Genomic DNA, 22,841 nt, shown 5'->3' on the forward strand with positions numbered 1-22,841 from the left:
ACCCCACTTTGGTTGCTCAAAGCCAAGGTGTTGTATTGCTTGGGGTCTTAGGTGGGGAGGGCGATTGGGGCAGAGGCTAGGTCAGGCTCCAGGATGTCAGAGGGGTTCCCTGGGTTAACTCTGCAGTTTCATTTTAAGGATGTGTTCTTATCCAATTGCCTTCTCTGGGAGACGGGGGAGATGGGGCGGAGAGGATGGACAGGGTCCTTGGGCCGCCAGGCCAAGACAGGGGATTTGCCAGACACTAACAGGAAGAAAAAAGCCACAGGGAGGCCACAGGAATGCAGAATCAGCAGAGACCACAGTGAGACGTATTCTGCTTGGCTTGAGACGGCCACACTGGATCGAGGAAGGGGAGGAAGTCACAGGGGCAGAGTCAGTACAAACAAAAACATCAGCAGGAATGGACTGCCTTGAGGACGACCCTTGCCAGGGACATGGTGGGGGGATTTTCTTCCAAGAAGGGATTGGACTCGATGTCACTGAGGCCTTCAACCATTGAGACTCTGTGATTCTATGAAGACCGAGAATCGCCTCCATCACCTACATCCAAGCTCCGCAGGACCGTTACCAGGACAACAGAGGAAGCCCCCTTCGGGAGCGTGCACTGAGCCTGTGCAAATCTGGGCTGATGCTGCCAGAGAAACTCCAACCAGGGTAAACCAGTACAAAGGAGGAGTGACTATCTGAGTGACCTTTGGGGAGGGCAGTGGGAACAGTGGCATCTGTGTGGGGCAGACAAGGGCACATGGCATCAGAGTGAACATGGGGTTTAAGACGTTTGCTCATGTGGCTTGTTCCTCATAGTTTCAAGCCAGAGACATTTAGACACAAGCAAATACAAACAGAAAACATCAAGAAAATGTATTTTTTTTTCATTCCTTCCTCCATATGCACACAACAGAACCAACAAATGGTTATCTCGCTTTGGCCAGAAGGCTTCTGTGAAAGGAAACCCACTACCCCTTCAAGCAGCCTGCTTTTTCAATGTGGGAGGGACAGATCTCATGGAGGGAAGGTCAGTCTTAACCATTTCCTTGCCCAAACTGGACAATTGGTATCTTCACCTCATTGCTCTGACCTCCTGGACCAAAGAGAATAAAGTCAATCCCTCTTCAACATAGCAGCCTATTCTCAAGCCCTCCCAGCTCTGCCATCCTAAGTTCTAAGGGCCCTCCCAGCTCTGACATTCCCTGTCCTCAGGCCCTCCCAGCTCTCAGGTCTATGATCCTATGAACCAATGTCCAAGCTCTCCCAGTTAGTTTGAGGCAGAGCAAAAGACATTACTTTTTGAAAATGTAAACTCCACCAGACGTTCTGCTCGCACATTTCCTTTCTTTTGTAAAGCAAAGGAAGGAAGGGCCTGGTGAGGGAAGAGGCCCCTGGGCCTCAGCAGGGGAAGAGGTCAATTGGAGGGGACAGGCAGAAAATTCCCCCATCAAGCTGAGCTGATGGGGGATTGGAAACCTCAGGCCCTGAGCCGGGATGTGAACTGTCTCGTAAATTCCACCCGCGGAGCCTCTGATTTGGTCTGATTTGCAGGCCAAGGAAACAAGATATTGACTGACTCTCCTCTATTTCTTCTTTCCTGGAATCTTGCTCTTTTGGCCTGTAACTTCTCAAGCCACAGGCATGGATGGCTCTGGCCATAAGGAGGCGAAGAGAGGGGCCGGGGATTGAGAAGAAATCAGCTTCATCCTGCCCCCCCACCCCCAGCCCCGGGAAGGCTGAGCCTGCTTGTCTTTTCACCACTGGGATCATGTTCTAAGGCAAGCTGGCTTGGGAGGAGGAGCAGTATTTCTGTGCCAGCAAGAAGGGCACTAAATTGAGAGGGGGTGGGTTTGAGTCACTGTGTGATCCAGGGAAAATGAGAAGACCCTACATTTATGGAGCTTGGAAGGCACCTCAGAGAGCACCTCATCCAACTTTCTTATTATACAGATTGGGAAACTGAGGCCCAGCCAAGGGAAGAGACCTACTCAAGGTCTCTCTGACTCCAAGGCCAGCGATCTATCCATTACTCTACCCTGCCTCTGAACTTCTATCAAAAAAGGGAGAACAAAAATAATACTAATTAACAAAATTAAGCATGTTAACTTCCTCTAGGCTCTGGAGAAGGAGTCTCTCCAAGTGTTGGATTCATCCATTCATCCATTCATCCATCCATCCATCCATTCATCCATCCATCCATCCATTCATCCATCCATCCATCCATTCATCCATTCATCCATGGGGAGAGTCGTGGTCCCAGAATCTAGGGAAGTGAGGGGAAAGCTGTCCTAAGATTGTTTGCTGGATAAACTGCCTTTCCTGAAATCTTACAAGGCACACAGCTTATTAATGAAAACAGATTTGAACTCAGATCCTTTGACCCCCAACTCTTTGCTCTTTCTACCATTCTCAGGACCCTGGCTTATTTTCAGGAGTGAGGAGGAGGACGCAGCTGTGCCAATTACCTTGGAAGATGTAATGAGCAGGTGCTCCTGGGGCTCCATCTGGGGAAGGCTGAGCTGGGGGTGTGGGCATGGGTGAGGGAAGGACAAATTCTATAGTAAAGCGGTAGGTGTGGCCATCCCCCAGCTTCTCTCATAAGCTCAAGAGCCAGAGAGAGAATAATAAAATTTAGAGCTGAAAGGACCCAAGAACCAGCTAGACCAACCCCTCTTTTTCACAGAAGAGGAAACTGAGTCTGAAAAAGGGAGAATGACCAAATCAGACGTGCAGAAGCAGAGAACTAGGCCAAGGTCTTTAGTTTCCAATCAGCACCCTCAGGACTGACTCGTTTCCAGAAAGAAGAGGTGCCTGGGAGAACACTGGAAGGGAAGGCACTGGATTTTGGAGGCAAGAATCCCAGCTTGTCTTTCCTTATGCCTCCAGCTATCAGAGCCGGTTTTCTCCAAAATTATCTGTATCTATTTCAAACAGGACCATCCTCTTCTCTGCTGAACCGTGAAGTGTTCCTATGGTCATGGATCTGGAGCTAGATGGGGCTGAGAGGTCCTAAGAGTCAGGACCTGAATTGGTGAAGGCAGAGATGAAATGCAGTCACAGATCCTTAGGGAACGGAAGTGTAAGACAGCCTGCCCACCACCTTGGAGGAGCACAGTATGTGGGAGCTGGAAGGGTTCTCATAACCCCCAAATGAAAAGAAGCCTCCCTCGCCCTTGCTGAGCCCCTCTGCTGGCCAGAAGGGCCTTGGAATCCTTCCCCTCACTAGGTCCAGGCCTCTCTCGCATCCTCATACCATTCTGTTGTTACCTGTGCCCATTTCTCCTAGATTGGAAGCTCTAGGAGGGCTGGGATTGTACCCAAATGTCATCTTCTTACCCCACCATGGTGCCCATCGTGGATCTTTTCACACAGGAAAATGGAGTCCTTGTTCCCACTTTCAAACAGGCTTTTCACACAGTAAGCATCTGTTGGGAGGGGGCCTTGTTTGTTTTTAATTGAGAAGAGAGCTTCACTCTACCACCCTGGGACTTAGTTTCTTTATTTGGAAAATAGGAATACACTATCCTCATATGTTGGGCTTTGAGATAGGCCTCTGGAGGCCCGAAAAAATCTTCATCCAAATCTGCCATGCTTGTGTTCCCTGTGTTCCAAGATGTTGTGAGAAACGGGATCACCCAGCTTGCTCTGGAAGGGACCTCAGAAGCCATGAGATCTGTTTTACACAGGGGGGAACCGAGCCCAAGGTTATGACAGGCTTGTTCAAGGACGCATGCGCAGTGAGCATCAGAGGCAGGATCAGAAGCCAGGCCCTGACTTCAGGGCCAGTGTGTCTCCCTGATTGTTAACCTCATGGGGCTTGAGGAATGGGAGCCATTAGGAATGGAAGAAGTCACTTTGAGGATGAAGAGACTGTGCTGTTTCCCCTCCCAGTCCCTCCAGACATTGCTGAAGCTAAGCTTTAATCTCCCCATTGAAAACCTGTTTCCTTTCATCATTTAGAAATTGCTTCGTCTGCATTTCTCTGACAGAGGAGTGAGTGCGTGCGTGTTTAATAAGGCCGGTTTGAATACAAGTTTGTTGGAAAACAGCAGGCTATTCAGATGAAAAGATGAAAAATAAAACCTCTCCAAGCCACATTAGCTGTAGAGGAGCCTTCAGGGTTGGGAGAGAAGGAAGGCTAAAATGTAGTTTGCTGAGCTGGAGGAAAGAGGCCCAGGAGTGTATCTGTTTACAGAGCATTCTGGGAAGGACCCGCCATCTCCATCACATCACCTGCTCATGGACCTAGAACTGCTCCTGAGGGATGACCCCAGCAAGCCCAAACACCCCCAATAGCTTTCAATCAATCAACCATTCTACTAACCAATCATCCAGCATTGATTAAGCTCCTACTATGTGCTGGGGATACAAAAAGAAAATTGAAACAGTCCCTGCCCATTAGAAGCTTGCAATCTAGCCAGGGGAGACAATATTACAAAATAAGAACTCGGTCAGTGCTGCTTCATAAATCTTTGTGTACTGGTATTAAGTCAGTCACTGGGCTGACTGCCTAAGGGGGCCAGGACATAAGAAGGTGATGGACCCCTGTTCTAAGTTGCTTCTTCTACAGGCTGAGTATCCCTAGTTCTTTCTAACAATCCCTTTAAGTCATGGCTTCTCATCCTTTCCCCCTACTCTTTCCCCCTCACATTCTACTCAGCCTCCTCAGCTCATCCAGCTTGCAAAATGCAAGGCCCAGGACTGGACACAATATTCTAACCAGGGCAGCATACCTTGGGACAATTACCTCCTCTACTTGCACACAAGACTTTTTTTTCATTCTTTTTTTTGGAGGGGGGAAGGCAGGGCAATTGGGGTTAAGTGACTTGCCCAAGGTCACACAGCAAAGGAAGAGAAACTGCTTGGAATTGAGCCCAGGTCTTCTCTTTCCACCATGTGAAACCCACAGTGTGGGTCTGAGGGTGATGGCTTTGGTCTTCTCTGTTCTGCAAAGTCTCAGACTTAACCTCAAGACACTGCTATTCCTGGCCCTAGGCAGGCCCTGGTCCTGGCCCCACCCATGATGGGGCTGGGAAGAGTATCAGAAGTCTAAGAAGGGGAGGGTAGCCTTGCAGAGCCCCCTGCCTTGCTTCTCCACCCCCCCCCCCCCGCCACCTGCCCCCACTGGGAAATTCACTTAAACTCCAGTTGGTTTTGATTCACTCCAAAGTGAATTTATCTTTTTTATTTTTAAAGCCAGAGTAAAGTTATTGAGTGAAAAAGTCAAATAATAAAAGCAATGAAAGAAGAAAGCCTTCAGCGTAGGGCTCATCACATTTCTAAGCTTAGCGGCCCAGAGGGCTGAGTGATGGCTGTCTTCCCAAAAGACCCTAATGGGAGAGCACAGGGGAACGTCGACACTGGACGGGAAATGAGCCAGGGGGGTTTCAGGAAGACGTTTGTTGTCTGGCTTCATTACATATTAAATGATGACAAAGAAAAAAAGCCCGACGAAGTCTCCTCTGGATGAAGTGCAGCCAGCCAGCATTTTCCCCCAATTAGATTTGCTTTCATTTTCCCCAAGAATGTTACTTAACTTGGTTACCGGGGAATCAGATATGGGGATTCGGCTGCCAGGGCTGCTGCCATCTACATTGTAATGTAATTTGGCATTTCCCTTCCGCATCGGGGAATGGAAACAGAGCTGCTGCTGTGGCTGGGACTTATGTGGCACATGCCTGGGGACCCCTCCCCCGCCAGGGGGAATCAATCAGCTCAAGGCTGGGGGCCGAGCCACTTCAACTCTACTGCTTTTAAGTTGTGATTTATAAACAAAGCAATTCTAGCTGACATACTTCCTGCCTCCTCCACTCCATCCCAGGGCCTGACAGCACCCTCCCACCACACACAAGTCCCTCAGACTGATTACAGAGGATTTCTGACAAATGGCAGCCCTGTTGCTTTTCTTGGTTTCTCCTGGAGAAGGGGTAGATGTCACTTAGCTTCCCTCCAATAAGCTGGCTGGAAAGAAGCTGGCAAAAGGAATTGGAAGAAGGGCTGGATTTGGAGTCTTGGGGCCTTGCTATGGAGCCTGCCCCTGCCCCTTACTAGCTGTGAGACCTTATCATAGGAGCTGGAAGGGGCCTTAAGGACCCCTTAGTCACTAGAGTCTAGCCGGGGGGCAGAGAACCTTTGGTCTTGAGGCCCCATGTGGTCCTCCTCACTTGGGGACCTAGGGGACCTCGTGGGGCCTCGAGGCCAAAGGTTCTCCACCCCCGGACTAGACCAACCCATCATTTTCTCATCCTCTCCAGGAAGCCTTCCCCAACTCTTCTTAATTTGAGTGTTTTCTGTTTGTTAATTACTTCCCATTTATCCCAGATTTGGGTTGCTTTGCATATATTTATTTTCTCCCCCACTGGATTATAAATTCCTTGAGGGCAGGGACTATCTCTTGCCTCTTTTTGTATTCCCAGGGGTTAGCACAGTGCCTGGCATGTGGTAGGTGCTTAATGAATACTAAATGATTAACTGATTTTTCAGATGAAAAAGCTGTGTTCCCCGGAGTGGAAGCACCTTGCCTAGAGTCACACAGCTGGGTCATACACATCACTCAGGAGGGGCACAGCTTTGTAAGCCATACCCTGCTAGAGAGCTCACCTCTTACGGTTACCTACATTTTTTATCATTCCTACCTTAACTGGCAGATGGTGGATATGAGCTCAGAGACTCCCACCCTCCTTCCAAGGTCCCTTCCCCTCCACTACTCTGCCTCTAAGAGATGCTTCAGTGTAAACATTCAGCATTTATTAAGTGCACACAATGAGCTGTGCCCAGTGGTCAGCATCAGGCCCTCAAGAAGCTTTATGATCTCAATAGGAATACACACAAATACATTGGTTAGTATTAGTGCCAGAATTTAAACACAGATCTTCTGAGACAGTGATCTTTTCATGATAGGACTTAGGCCTGAAGTCCCTCTACATACTGGAAGGGGATATAGAGTGACTGGGAAGAGCTCTGGATCTGAAATCAGGAGCCCGGTCCCTGAATCCCAGCCTGGGACCCAAGACAAGCCACCGGCCCTCTCTGATCTCTGCTCACCTACAATGAGCATTGTACAACCCATTTCACAGATTTGTTTGGAGCAAAGGGGTTGGTAAACAAACCTCAGGATGCTAGAAAGAGACAAGCTACTGTCATTTCCACTAGGCATCATGAATGATGCAGGAACATTAGAAAAGATTCTGAAAATATTTGGCATGAATTCTGGAATGCTCTCGTTTGACGTTCTAGACAAGAGGTGTCAGACATACCCCCCTTCCTGAGTGTGGCCCCAGTCAGATTAAAATATAATTGGGGAATATTTAACAAAATAAAAATACAATAAAACATAGATAATATTGATGAGGTGCTTGTGCTTGGACCCTAAATTCTCACAGCCTCGACTTGGGTGCCTGTGCCTGAACCCCAATTTCAAAACACATCCAGTTCTCATACACACATTTAGTTCTCAAAACATATTCTCTCTCAGGCTGTCTCTGTCTAGCTAAAGGGCAGCCTGCCCCAACTTATATCTGTTTCTTCCTTCCTAAGCAGTTACGGGCACCTATAGATTGACTTCTGGATGCTGATAACTGACTGTACACTGAGTCATAACCATATTTACTAGTCACTGACCTTTCTAACATGTATCCCAGACACAGTATTTTGTCTAACAAAATACTAGATGAGAAACTATTCCCCTTTAGCCCCAACGGACAGTGAACTTAGTGACGTTTCACAGTAAAGACCACACCCCTAGTAATTCCTTTGTGGGCTATTTCCTAGAGAACTCTGGGTAATACACCTGCGCAATAGATACTAAATGTACATGTTCCTTTAAGAACTAACCACTCCCTAATCCCACCCCAAACACCTAACTGACATGTCCTCCCCTTTAATCCCCTATTAGCTTCTATAAAACTCCCCCTGCACCCCTCTATGGTTGCAGGTTCCCTAAGAACTCTTGCCCACTGAAAAAGTGTAATTAATCTTTGCCTCCTTGTGAATTCATTCCAGGCGGCCTCACCCTGGGAACTTTGGTTTGGGATCCCTGCATCCCTGGGTTTTTTCTCCCCTCAACAATATTACATTTTAAAACTAAGTCAATATATGACCTGCAGGAATCCTTATTTATGGCTTAGTGTCTCTGGTTCCATTTATTCTGGATTCTCCAAGGTGAGAGGGGACATAGAACATGGAATATTAGATCTGAGAGGAGCCTCAGAACTAGAAGGGAACCTTAAAACATGGGATGTCAGAGCTGGGAGGGGCCTTAGAAATAGGCATTTAGACATTCCACCTACTTTAAGAAGAGTTTGGGTGAATATACCCAAGGCCAAGTTCACTAAAGGTAAATGACCTCAAGAAAGAAGTCATCTCAGACTTTCTAACACTAGCTTGTGGAGGCAGTGAGACTCAGTGGGTAGATCACTGGGTCTGAAGTCAGGAGATCCAGGGTGGAGCCCCAGGTCTGGGGGGACTCTCTGGGAGATTTTGGCCACATGCTTGTGTGGTGTTGCCATCTCTAAAATGAAGCAATCATCTCTGTACACAGCCCTCACCGTGGCCCCCAAAACGTTAGAAAAATGGCAGCTGGGAACATTATTCTCATTATTAATCATCATTATTGGGAGGTGGAGGCCAGTCCTTCTGAGAGGTAGCATAATGTGGGGTGTCCACCTACAGGATCACATAGCACATGTGGGATTGGCCTGGGGTCCAGAAGACCTGGTTTCAAATCCTGCCATTGAGTGTTACTAGCTATGTGACCCTGGGCAAATCACTTAATCTTTTTTTGTGTCTCAGTTTCCTTGTCTGTAAAATGGACACAACACAGCTGTCATACCTACCTCAAACGCCACGAGTGTTAAATGAGATCCTAAGTGAAGTGTTTCAAAGACATTAAAACACTATATTAACACCCGCTGTTATTGCTCTTGCTAGTATAATTAATTTTTTTTATTATTACCTCTCCAATGAAATCGCTGCTTTCTAAAACGCAAAATATGCCAGAAATGAAAGAGGGCTGGATTTGGCCTCGAAGGACTAGGTTACAAATTCTTCTCTGTTACTTAGTTTCTGCATGATCTTGGGTAAGTTACTTCTTTCTGTGCCTCAGTTTCTCCCTCTGTCAATGAGGGGGTTGGCCCCCATGATCTCGAAGGTCCCTTTGGTCTATGACTCTACGATCCTAAATGGGAGAATGCAGGCGCGTGTCCCCGTCCTGACCAAGGCGGAGAAGGATCCCGGTGGGCGACCCCTCCCTCCCGGCCCACACCAGTCTGTGAAAGGGGACCCGGCCCCGCATTGGGGTTCACCCCTCCCCAAAGAGCAGCTGCAGCGTCACGGTCTTTTGCACACTTACCAGGCAGAGGAGCTCGGGAAGGACATCAGTGGCGGCGGGCTTAGAGTGTCTCCTCTGAGAGTGTGTGTTGCCTGGGAGGGGGGCGCCGCAGAGGCAGAGGCAGCGGCAGCAGGGGCTGGGGGCGCCGGCCCCGGGGAAGGAGGCTGAGCTGGATTCGCACCCTGACCCGACTTACTCCAGCGGCCGGGACCCTGCTTCATCCACGCGCCCTGGATCCCCCATCGCGCCAGGTAAACCCGGCAGATATTGTAGTTCATGGCCGAGTAATACAAAAGGTCCAACACGAGCAAGATGACCACGAAGAAGCCGTAGATCCAGACGCCCAGCAAGGCTGTGTAGTTACTGTCGAGAAAAAGAGAAAAATGGGCATCACGGGAGCAGAAGATCGAAGCGTCCCAGAGGACGCTGGAGTGAGAAGGGACCTCGTTAGCTAGTCTGATTGAGCTCTTTCGTATTGACAGAAGGGGAAACTGAGGTGGCGAATCGGGGGGTGGATAGATGCAAGGTCGGGCGAACCGGGGGCGAATCCAATGAGACCAAGTTTGCAAAGCACTTTGTAAATCGTCAACTGCTAGATGAAGGGCCAGAGAAGCAGCTGATGGTGGGGGTAGTGGTAGGGAGGACAGCCACGAGGATCAGTGTGGTGAAGTGGAGAAAGAGTTGGCCTGGGAGTTGGCCTGCGCTCAAGACCCCCCTCTGACATGTCCTGGCTGTGTGACCCTGGGGAGGTCACTTTGCTGCCATCACACAATGCCATGCTCAGCTGTGTCTGCCTCTTTGCTGCTGCTGAGCCTCTTACATGGAATGACCTCCCTTCTCTGCCTTGCTGTCCTCCAAGACCTCTCTCAAGAAGTGACCAGTAAAGCTGTCCAAAAATGTCCCAGATATCTTTAGAGGTAGTGAGCTCTCTGACCTCACTACCTCTGTGCTTGTTGGAAGGCCACTTTCCCCTCTCTAAGCCTTGTCTAGTCTCCCCATCTGTAAAATAAGTGTTGGACTCGATGATTTCTAAGGTACATCTCTGCAGATCACAGGATCTATGACCTACACTGAAGAGGGGATTCCTGGTTCTTGAAGGGGCTGAACAAGATGCCCTTTCGGCCACTGCCTTCATGAAGCCTTCCCTCGTTAGCTGAGTCCGGTGGACAGAGAACTCAGTGCTCAGGGGGTTAACTGGATGGATGGAAATCATGGTGCCTTCAGCAAAGGGTGGGCTCTTTTCAGCATTGCTCAGACTGAACCAGGGTTATTTTAGAACGTGGAGACTTTCAGGCATGGATTTATTAACCACTCTGAATGTGGGCTTCCCATCTGCTCCTTGTAAATAGCATCTGTTTCTGCCACACAGAAGAATGAGGCACCTCCTTGTGTTAATTAAGATAGAGTTGAGGAGCTGAGTCAGCAAGAAGACACATTGGCCTTGGTGGTGGCATCCACCAAGGGACGGGAGCTCGGCCCAAAGAGTCTAGAATGATGGACCAAGGGCAATGTGGAGGGAGGTCTCCAAAGAAGTGCCTCAGGGATCTGTCCCTGTTCCTGTGATGGACAACATCTTTATCAAAGATTCAGATGAAGGCATTGCATCTATGGACCTAGAAAGTTGGGATGGAGGGCTGTCACTTGGGATGACGCAGTCCAGACTCAGAAGGAAATTTCAACATGCTAGATACAGGAATGGGGAATCTGTGGCCTCAGGGCCACATGTGGTCCTCTAGGTCCTCAAGTGCAGCCCTTTGACTGAATCCAAACTTCACAAAACAAATCCTTTTGTTATTATATGTGGCCTCAAGGCTGTAGGTTCCCTATTCCTGTATGTTGGGTAGAATCAAATAAAATGAAATTTAAAAGGAATAAATGGAAAATTTTACACTTAGGGTCAAAAAATTGATTCTATCAGTATACATTAATAGAGGTATGGGTCACTAATTGATCAACTGAGATGAGGTAAATAAAGGGCTTATCGGTCTCTGATATGCAGATAAATGCCAGTTATTCTTAATGTTCCTATTAATATTATTCTTTTTTGATGGAGTGTGGATAATTATAGTCCCTGACCAAGTTGCTATGATTCATTTATATTTAATATTCTGTGGATTATTTTGCTGGTGGAGAAAATGGCTCTTTTTCATAATTGAATAGAAATGTTAGGATTTAAGGCTTGGTAGGCTCATGGAAAGCATCCTTGTGAGACAACTCAATCAGAAGAGACAATGGGGACCACATTGCTAATCTGCCTGGATTCAACTGCAGAGAGTAAGATGCCCCATTCCCAGATTAAGTTCATTGCCTCTAACCTCATCTTTATGCTGCTAATGCAAGCCTTGATCGACACTACCTCCCTCAGCTTCCTCTCCCCTCTGATTGGAGGGCTGGAGGGTGGGGTACCAAACTCCTCCCAATGCTTTCTCTTATAGAGGGCAGAAACTAGTCATTTGGCTGGTTCCACGCTGTATCTGCTGCTCTTCCTGGTTTCAGCTCAAAAGAACAAATTGCCAGGGGAATGGGTACCCTCTGGCTTTCCCCTTTCCTGTCCTCTTTCGTGCATTGTCTTTCCCTCTCCATTAGATTATAAGCTCTTTGAGGGGTAGGGACTGTCTTTCTTTTTATTAATTGTACCCTCAGTGCTTGGCACAGTGCCTGGCACATAGTAGGTGCTTAATAAATGTTTATTGGATTAGATCGGACATCATCCTATTCCCAGGTGGTTTTGATTCTTCCCTATATTTTGAATGTTATTCCCACTCTCCACTCCACACCCCATCAAGTAGCATGGAAATTAGGGGTCTTTGGTACAGTGAACTCCATTAAAAAATGTTGTTCTTAGGTTTTTATGGGTTGATGCTCCATCCAAGTGATGGTGGGCCACAGTTCAATCTGTGACGGTGCTCTGGTCCCAGTTTATTTGTCACACCCTCAAGCAGATTTCAGGTCTGTTTCTAGAGGATAGAGATTTGTCATCTGCTGTTGTTGTGGTTGTCATCTTTCTGTTCTTCTCATCTTACATTCAACAGAGCTCAGATAGAAATGATTCTAGGTTACATTGTCATCCTGACATTCTTTTCAGTTTAGTGTTCAGACAGTTATCCTACAGGTGGATAAAGGGACTTAAAAGGAAGGTGATTCCCCAATACCCTGCACTCGCCATAGTCACAGAAAGCAAAGAATAGATGACTAGGTGGTCACAAGGTGGCTAGATGGGCCGATCCCTTTGTGATGTGAGAACACCTTTCTACAATGGAATTTAAGGAAGCAAATTAGTCACGTGCTTTAGGGGCTTTAAATAGTCCCAGAGAGAGGGAAGCAGTGGAATATCAGAGCAGAGATTTCTGTCTTCGTTTCTCTCTCTATCTAGGTCTTGCAGCCACTTGCCCAGCAGACACCTTCTCTAGCCGTTTGAGAGAGTCCAAGGCCCAAATTGAGGAACCCTCAGAGACTCCCTCATCATAGTAGAAGCAGATATGGCTGCAGAAATGTCACTCAAGGAAGACAACAGCTTCATGAGATAGCTCTCCTGGCAGCAGAGGCTGGCTACAAAGAGCGGACCCTGGGAGCCCACATGAGCAACCCCCATGGCAGGGCTTTGGAGGACACCTGGGGGAGGAGCAGGAGGACTCCATGGAAGGAGGGAGGACTCCATGGAAGGAGAAAGGACTCCATGGAAGGAGAAAGGACTCCATGGAAGGAGGGAGGACTCCATGGAAGGAGGGAGGACTCCATGGAAAGAGAAAGGACTCCATGGAAGGAGGGAGGACTCCATGGAAGGAGAAAGGACTCCATGGAAGGAGGGAGGACTCCATGGAAGGAGAAAGGACTCCATGAAAGGAGGGAGGACTCCATGGAAGGAGAAAGGACTCCATGGAAGGAGGGAGGACTCCATGGAAGGAGAAAGGACTCCATGGAAGGAGGGAGGACTCCATGGAAGGAGGGAGGACTCCATGGAAGGAGAAAGGACTCCATGGAAGGAGGGAGGACTCCATGGAAGGCGGGAGGACTCCATGGAAGGAGAAAGGACTCCATGGAAGGAGGGAGGACTCCATGAGAAAGGACTCCATGGAAGGAGAAAGGACTCCATGGAAGGAGGGAGGACTCCATGGAAGGAGGGAGGACTCCATGGAAGGAGAAAGGACTCCATGGAAGGAGGGAGGACTCCATGGAAGGAGGGAGGACTCCATGGAAGGAGAAAGGACTCCATGGAAGGAGGGAGGACTCCATGAGAAAGGACTCCATGGAAGGAGAAAGGACTCCATGGAAGGAGAAAAGCCTTTTTGTCCCTACACTAATAGGATTTGTGATTTACCACAGCCAGACATATTCCCTACACCTTTGCCATTGTATTTAAGTTTTTGCTCAGTCTCCCCGTAGACCTTAGTAGGAGAATCTACCTCAGGTTTGTGGTGGAGGTGGTAGGGGGAGGTTACTGGGTAACACCTGTTCTTATTATAGCATATTAATAAATGTTTTTTTCAAAGTGCTAATTGTTTCTGCTTGGCTGAATGTACATGGCAAAGCTACTCCTGGTAGGGGCTCATGAACTATAGTATTCAGAATGCATCCTCAGAGGATTATCCCAGAACCCATGGCAGCAGCCTCTCTATGCTGTTCCAAGGCAAGGGAGAGTGCCAGGTTGGGGGAGAAGCCTCTGAGGGGGCATATCAGAATTTTGTTTCATAATTGGATGAAAGTATTGGAATTGGGGCTCATCTGTAGGCAAAATGAAATCATGTTGGGGACAACCCCAGGAGCAGACAGGTTGACAGGCTTCATCTCATTCCCATTCCCATAGGGTTCTGATTTTTTTCACAATTATGTAACACAGAGGGTGTGATAGAAAGACACATGGTGGTTGGAGTTAGTATTCCACAAGAAACGTTTGGCCTTGGGAGGGAGCGAGGGAGACTGAAGGATTTGTGACTTTTTAGCCTAGGCCTGTTTGGGAAGCAAAACAGGATGGGTCTGAACCACCTCTGGTTGACCCTCTGGTGAGTTCTGTGATGTTGTGCCCCTCTAGGAGAGAAGGTGGCAACTTTGTGGGTGTGATTGTGTGTATATGTGTGTGTATTTATGTGTTTATTTTTGTATGTGTATATGAGTGTGATTGTGTGCACTTGCAGTTGTGTATGTGTGAGTGTATGTGAGAGGTGTGTGTGTGTATGCTTTAGAGAAGGAGTATTTGAAGGACAATGAAGTACTTGCGGGATGGGGTGGGAAGGTCATGAGTGTCCCTCATATGAATGGCATAGATCTTATACTGTCTGGCCCATGCTGTGCAGCCGATGCCCAAAGGCTGAGTATGTGCTTTCCAGGTGTGGGGAGGAGAAAGTCCAGAGAAGGCCCAGGCTCTGCTGCCCTCCCGGAGCTCACTGTGTGGCTGTCCTTCTGGTTCAAGAAGTGTTAGTGTCCTCCCTCCTGCTCATTTAAAGATTCTCCAGTCTGGCCTCACTGTGTCTTTCTGAAACAACTCCACATTTTCTCCCATCACAAATTCTCTGTGCTCTGGACAAATGGTACTGGTCCTTGTACTCTATATTCTATCTCCAGCCTCCATGTTTTTGTATAGGCTTCCCCCTGGGCTCTTTCCTCATCCCTCTCCTTCTACCTTTCAGGGGAGAAACTGAAGAAAGAGAACTTAGAAGAGAGGAGAGGGAATGGGAGAGGAAAGGTGGAGAGGAGAGAAGAAAGGAGACGAGAGGACCCAAGGACAAAGCCTTAGGGAATGCCTGCATTTGGGGGATACAGAGAAGGGCTGCTTGGGAAGTCAGGAGGAGAACCCAGAAACCGTGGTGTTTCTGAAACAGAGGGAGGAAACAGTATGGGGGGTATTGTGCTGACAGCATCCAAAGACAGTGAAAAGATAAAGAGGATGAGGAGCCTTAAAAGGCTGAGAGATTTGGTAATTAGGGGGTTGTTGGTGACCTTCAAGAGAGCAGCTTCTATGGAGTGGGAGCCGGGGTTGGGGGTGGAAGCCAGATGACCAAGGATGTAGGGGAGAGTGGGGAGTGGGCCTGAAGAAATAGAATCCTTGGGTGGAGCCACCTTTGACAAGGAATCTAGCACTGAAAAAAGGAGAGAGAAAAAGACTGAAGGTATGTGAGAGAGGGGGATCTGACTGCTGAGCAGTATCCTAGAAGGAGCAGGAGGGAATGATGAGGGAAAGAGACAGAGAGACAAGACAGAGACAGAGAAAGAAAGAGAAAATGGAGAGAGGGAGGGAGGGAGAGGGAGAGAGGAGACAGTGAGGAGACACACACACACACAGAGAAAGAGAGAGAGAGAGAGAGAGAGAGAGAGAGAGAGAGAGAGAGAGAGAGGGAAGAGGAGAGACACAGAGAGAGACAGAGAAGAGAGAGAAGAGAGGAGAGAGGGGAGAGAGAGACAGAGACAGACACAGAGCGAGACAGAGAGACAGAGAGAGAGAAAATAGAGGAGAGACAGAGAAGAGAAAGAGGAGAGAGACAGAGACAGAGACAGACAAACAGAGAGAGAAGAGAGGAGAGACAGAGACAAAGACAGAAAAGAGAGAGAGGAGAGAGAGGAGAGAGGAGAGAGAAAAAAGAGAGAGAGGGGAGAGACAGAGAGAAAAACAGAGAGAGAGGAGAGGGAGAGAGGGAGGAGCCCAAGGGAGGAGTAGAATCTCCAACAATCCAAAAATCACTGGCTGGCTTCTGGAAGGGGCCTTAGAGACCATCTACTTCAACCTTCTCATTTTAGAGCTGAGGAAATTGGGGCCCAGAGAGCTGCGAACATTCTAGGATCATTGCATTAGAGCTAGGAGGGAACTCTGAGGTTTTCTAGCCCAACCCCTTCATGCTGTGGTTGAAAAAAATGGAAGCTCTGAGGGCAAATGACTTCCCCAAAGTCACACAGCTAATAAGCATCAGAGGCAGGATTTGGATCCAAGTCCTTGGACTCCACATTCAGGCCTCTTTCCCCCTGTCATCAAGAGGGATGTTCACCCCTTCTTCAGGAATGGCTCTGAGGACGTCTGCGGATGGGAGGAGGGAGTGCTGGGGATTTTGTGCCAGACAGCCCCAATCTTTGTGGATGGGGAAGATCAGGCTGGGCAGGAATGCAGTTGGCAGCATAAGGACAGAAATCCAGTCTGGGAGAGAAGTCAGGGAGGGTGCTAGGGCTGGAAAAGCAGGCTTGTAGAGCCTCAGCGAGGCTCAACAGTGGTTGTATGCCATTGGCTCTGTAGACTTATCCAAATGCTCTGCAATTTTAAAATTCAAAGGCTCAAAAGATGGCTTTGATTTGTCGCCTCTCTGCTGAGACCTCGAGAATCAATATTCAAGGACCAGGAGAAGAGTCAGGATTCTAACTCAAGTCCTGTGACTCCATGTTTCTGTTCTTTCTCCACCCTGGTGCCTGCCTCGATAGTGGCAATAGTCCCTTCAGCTTCTCCCGCTTTGCCTCTTTCCTGCTCCAATCCACCCCTCACTCCCCTGTCAGAATAATCTTTCTTATGATACCTGTGGCCATGACATACTTGTGCTCAAAGATCTTCCCTGGCTCCCTATTATTGTCTACTCAGAACTTCACTCCAATGCCACATTTCTCTTCCTAGCACTCCAGACTCAACCTCTCTTTGTAGCCGTGCCTCCAGAGGAATGGGGAGCATCTTCCCTTGTGTGTCTATGCAGCATCTCAAACGCTGACTCTAAGATTCTAGGGTTCAACGCTCTTCAAATTGGAAGCTTCAGAGGCCAAGGCTCTAGGGCTCAAAGAATGTCACTATTTGGATGAGGGCACACAGTCTAAAATGTAATCCTTGAGGCTGGTGGCTGCCCAGTGCCTGTTCACAGCCCTCCTCTGATGGGGAAAGCACAGTGCGGGACCACCCCTTCTGGATCTGGGCAGCCACCCAGAAAGCTTGGCTCTCAAAAGCTTTAGGACTATCAAGCTGAAAAGGGAGGCAGTCCATCTAGTCCACTTAAAGACTAGGAAACTGAAGTGCCCGGTCATCCATTTCCTTCTCTTTGTTCCCATTCTGCCCTCTGGGGCCAAGCAGGAAAAAGTCAATCCCTCTTCCACTTGAGAACTTAAGGACCATGGTCAGATCTTGCCTCTGTTCCTTCACGGAGGTGATCAGGAAGCCCCGGGTTTGATTCCTGCCCTCTGATACTCACCAGCTGTGTAACCCTGAGCAAGCTGCTTAAGCTCAGTGTCCTCATCTGCAAATGAGAGGTCCCTTTGAGCTCTAGGACCCCATGACTTCCCACTTGTGCTGCTGACTAGCTGTGTCACCTATCACGGATTCAGACCCCGGAGGGGAATTTGAGGGCAAGTTTTACAGAGGAAGAAACTAAGGCAGAGGTTTCCATGATATAATGGAAAGAACACTGGCTCCAGGTCCAGGTCAAATCCTGCTCCTGACACTTGCTACCTATTTGAGCAAAGTCACCTCCTCTGCCTTTGATGTGGTTTCCCTCTCTGTAGAATAAGGTGGAAGATAAGATCACCATTAATGACCTTTCTACCTTTCCTCTTTTAGCTCCTCTGGGCCTCAGTTTCCTTATCTGTAAAATGGGAGAGGTTAGACTCAACAGCCTCTATGGAACCTCCAGGTTTAAATTTATCATCCTATCTTAAGTCAATTATCCTTGTTTAGTCTCAATTTTCTTATCTTCAAAATTAAGGGGGGATTGGTCTCTCTGACCTCAAAGTTCCCTTTTGGTTCTAGACCTAGGATTCTTTTAGCTGACTCTGCTCAGCTTTGGTTTCTAGTCTGCTTAAAACCTCATTGATCCCCACTCCGGATACTTTCCAGCTTGTCAGTGAACTGACCCCCAGATTCTAGGTACCAATAATTCTTCCTATATGTCACTCTTTTGCCCAAAAATCTTCAATGGCTCCACATAGCCCTGAGCAAATTCCAGGCTCCCCTTCTTGGCATTCTAGTCCTGACCTGACCTGGTCAAAGGAGCTGATGGTTAGAAACTATTTCACAAGAACTGGAAACTGAAGGGGGTGCTGCCCACCAACTGGGGAATGGCTGAACACACCATGGTGGAATGTGGATGGATATATGGATATGTGGATACGGGATGTGATGGATACTATTGGGCTGTGAGAAATGATGATGGAGATGGTTTCAGAGAAGCCTGGGAGGACTTGTTTGAACTGATACAGAGGGAAGTGAGCAGGACCAGAACAGTTTATACAGTAACAATAAGATTGAATGGACCAAGAGAGTTGAAAGAATTTGGAAATCTGATTGGCTTAATCACCACCCATGATTCCAGAGGACTCATGCTGAAACATTCGGCCCACATCCTGCCAGAGAGGCTGAACCTTGGAGTACAGAGACATGTTGTTTTTGGACGTGGCCAATGGGGGAATTTATTTTGCCTGAGTATACAGTTATAATGGAGTTTGTTTTTCTTACTTTCTTAATGGGAAAGGGGGGAGGCATGAGGGATAGAAGGCGGGTCTGAAAATAAAATAAAATTTAATTTGAAAAATACTTTGCAAACCTTAAAACACTTTAAAAATGTGAGCTATTTTTCTACTTTTCTCTGTGGAATCCTGCTTCAGAAACAAACAACAAAACCCAGTTGGGTGCAGGTTGGCCATGTCTGGGCTGACTGACAGGGTGCTATGGGACTCTCTGGAGCCTCTTCACCAGCCCCTCCACCTCCCTACACCTGGGCCCTCTCCAACAGGCACCCCCAAAAGGGGTTTAAGTGTCCTCTCTGTCAGAGGTTCAGTCCTGCACGGAATCCTTTCTCCTCAAACCCAGGCCTGCTTCCAATTTTCCCTTCCTGGAGAGCTTGTTTTTATAGTTTCCTGAATATAAATGTTTTCTGGTCGAATCGAGTGTGCAGCCTCCCTGGCTGGCTGGGCCGCCAGGGTTTGTTTTAATCTGCACGTCGGCATCCAGGAGTAATCGGAGCCTGGGGAGAGCAGAGGGTTGGGAAGAGCATTCCGACTTGTACTGAGCAGGCTCCTGTCTGCTCAAAAGCAATGCTGTGGAAGCTGGGTTTGCACTTAGAAAGACCTGGGTTCAAATCCTACCCTTGTGTGAGTATGGACAAGTCAACCTCTCGGTGCCTCAGGCAATGATCAGAGAATGTAAGTGATTGGGAGAGGCAGCCTGCCTTGGTGGTGTTCCCATACGGACAATGAGAGCCCGGGTGCTGGTGAACACAGAGCGCTGGGCTTCAGGCTGGGTGTCAGTCATTTACTAGTAGATCAACGCATGATGAGGCAACTCCAGGCCCCAGTTTCTGTAAAATGGGGATTTTAGTAGCCCCGATCTCCAGGGGCTGTTACGACGTACACAAAGGTTCTTCCAAACCTTAAAAGGTACGTAAATGCCAAGTCTCATACTATTATTGATATATATTATACTGTCATGTTTTGTTATATTAATTGTATTATTTATATTATATATTATATTGGTATATTAATGTATTCATTCATCCCCTTACAAAGCATATGCTACCAAACCTCAAGTAGAAGGGAACTCACATGAAATGCCTACTGTGTACAGGGAACATGGTGGCAGCTAGGGGGCGCCACAGAGCTCCGGGCCTGGAGTCAGGAAGACTCTTCTTCCTGAGTTCAAATCTGTCCTCAGACACTCACTTGTCGTGTGACCCTGGGCAAGTCACTTCACCCTGTCTGCCTCAGTTTCCTCATTTGTAAAATGAGCCGGAGAAGGAAATGGTAAGCCACTCCAGCATCTCTGCCAAGAAAATCCCAAATGGGTCAGGAGGAGTCAGACATGACTGAACAATGGCTGAACACCACCACCACCACAGAGAATGCTTCTATGTCCTAGATACACTATGGTACAGTGGACAGAGGAATGGTCTTAGAGTTGGGAAGACATGAGTTCAAATTCTGCCTTTGCCTCAAATCCATTAGAATGTAGGCTTCTTAGGGGCCGCTAGGTGGTTCAATGAGTACAGTACCAGCCTTGGAGTCAGGAAGACCTGAGTTCAAATCTTGACATGACACACTTACTAGCTCTGTGACCTCAGGCAAATCACTTAACCCCAATTGCCCTGCCTTCCCCCCTCCAAAAAAAAAAGCAAAAAAAAAAAAAAAGAATGTAGGCTCTTTGAGGGCAGGTTCCATCTTTCTGCTTGTATTTGAATCCCTGGTGGTTAGCACATGGCAAGCATTAAACAAATTACTCTTATTAATTAAAAACTTAATATTAGTAAATATTAAAAATAAAATATTGATCAATATTTTGAGGCTAATTTAATATTTTACTATTTTTAACATTGAATGAATTTCTCCTGATCCTTACTAGCTGTGTGACTGACAACTCTCTCAACTCTCTAAGAAAAGCCAACATGGCATAGGTGGAGGAGAAAGGATGCTGGATTTGTGGTCAGAGGTCTGGTTCAAACCCCAGCCCTGTCATCCTTCACTTCTTTGACCTTGACCACTCAACTTCTCTGGACCTCAGTTTCTTCATCTGTAAAAGGAGGGAAGTGGACTCAGTGACCTCTAAGATACCTTCCAGCTTTAAATGTCCAACTAGAAATGACTGAGAAGTTGCCCACATGTATCAATAGAGAGAGTTTCATCACTGGGTATTTCTTACCTCAGTCAAATCAGCGATCCAGCCCTTCTCCTACATGTGAACCAATAGTGCAGGGCAGAGATTCACAATTTCATCTACAACTCCCTACCCCCACCTCATCTCCCCTTTTCTGTTCTTTCTTTGTACATTGAAGTGTTTATGTTTATTGACATTTATTAAGTCTGTAATAAAAAAGGACATTTTTTTTAAAAATGTGCAAAACCCTTGGTTCTAAAGGAGGACCTAGTCTTTACCTGCATTGAGCCTCTATTCCGGTATGTCATCTAGGACAACATCTCCGCAAAGCATGAATCCCCTTTATAGTATTCCTGAAAAGTGGTTATGTCCTAGCTCTATCCTCTGGCTCCATTCAGAATTAATCAAGTTGGTCTGCCCCAGGACAATTTCTTAGCTGGGTGAAGACTGTCAGCAAAGGGGATCCCACCTGAGTCTTCCCACTTACAGACTAGATAAAAATCCCCAGTTTCTTCAATAAATCCTCCTACAGTTTCTATCTTGGTCTTCCCATCTTGGTCACCTTCCTTGGAACAACCTCCAGCTTGGCAGTGTCCCTTCTGAAATACGGCACCAGTCTTGGGATCCTACATGGTAGAATCATTTATGACAGGTAAATTTTTGCTTGAAAACTGTGATCCAGAAAATTCACCCTATCCAGATGCTTCTCTCTCTCTCCCCCTCTCTCTCTTTCTCTCTCTCTCTCTCTCTCTCTCTCTCTCTCTCTCTCTCTCTCTCTCTCTCTCTCTCTCTCTCTCTCCCCCCCCCCCCCCGGCCCTTTCCAACTGAATGCCATCATGGGCACTAGAAGCCACAGATGTGACTTTCCAGTGCATTTGGGGGTTATTTATTGACTGAAAATGCTTTCAGTGCTTCCCAAGCAATAAACAAATATGTCTCCAAAAGCAATTTGTGAGCTATAAACCTTCTAACAGAACCAGTGCTGATAACCTGACCCAAAACAGCCCAACGGGAGCCAGCATCATCTAAACAGCCTTTCCATCCAGAAGTAACATGATAAATAATATTAAAATGAGAGAGCAAAGGGCTTTCTGTAGAAATTGCCTAAGGAAAGCCAGCAAATCTTTTCTGGTGCTGACTCTCAGGATGTATTATGGGGCCAGAGGGAAAAAGGGTGACAGTTTCTTTGACCTCTTCTCTTCTCAGACTACCCCAATGGAGTCTGGAGTTCAGTTCTAAGCACCACCTTTTAGGAAGTCCATTGATGAGCTGGGGAGCAACGGGAGGGGGACTAGGGTAGTACAAGAAAGGAGACCACATCATGGGAGGATTGCCCGAGGGAACTGGAGACAGAGGATACTTTGGGGGAGGGGGAATAACAGCTATTTTTAAGTATTTGAAGGGTTGCCACACAGATGAGGGATTAACTTTGTCCTGCTTGGTCCTAGAGGGCAAAACCTGGATAAATTACAAGGTGGTAGATTTAGGCTTAAGATGTAAAATTAAATTTTTCATCACTTAGAGACATTCAAGCTGAGGATGGAGGAGTGAAGGCATTAAGGAGAATAAGCTGGGCCATAGAGTTTATGTTTTTTGATGATTGAAAGCAAATCATTGATCTGCAGAGACAAACTTTCTCCCTGTAATTACACTCATGTCAGTGAAAAATATCCCATGTGTGCATTTTTCTACAAGGGCTATTTCAATCCATTAGGATGTCATCTGGTCACTCTTCAAAGGTCACTTCCACAGCTTCTCTAGTTCACATTTGGATCTGACAGTGGAGAGATACCATAATTTTGACATGAGTATTTCTTGGTGTGGGTGCTCTCTCCACTGACACAGATAGCAGCCTCTCTATGACTTAGTGCACTTTGAGAGTTGCTTGGTGGAAAAATTTAGCCATCTGTAGCCAATCTGATGATGAGTTTCTTGAAACTTAGCTCAGCTGATTCTTGGACCACAAACACATTCTTCATCATTGGG

The 22,841-nt window shown here is 47.4% G+C and overlaps 1 protein-coding gene across 1 annotated transcript in view; it reads right to left on the bottom strand.

The window, feature by feature from the left end:
• Nucleotides 1-22,841, bottom strand: part of SHISAL1 (shisa like 1) — a 48,130-nt gene that overhangs the window by 16,287 nt on the left and 9,002 nt on the right. The window contains exon 3 of the mRNA XM_036758417.1: nt 9,341-9,682. Within this exon, the coding sequence (XP_036614312.1) occupies nt 9,341-9,682 (342 nt within the window). The remainder of the gene's footprint in view (nt 1-9,340; nt 9,683-22,841) is intronic.

The sequence above is a fragment of the Trichosurus vulpecula genome, chromosome 5, assembly GCF_011100635.1.
Source record: "Trichosurus vulpecula isolate mTriVul1 chromosome 5, mTriVul1.pri, whole genome shotgun sequence".
In the NCBI taxonomy this organism is placed as follows: Eukaryota; Metazoa; Chordata; class Mammalia; order Diprotodontia; family Phalangeridae; genus Trichosurus; species Trichosurus vulpecula.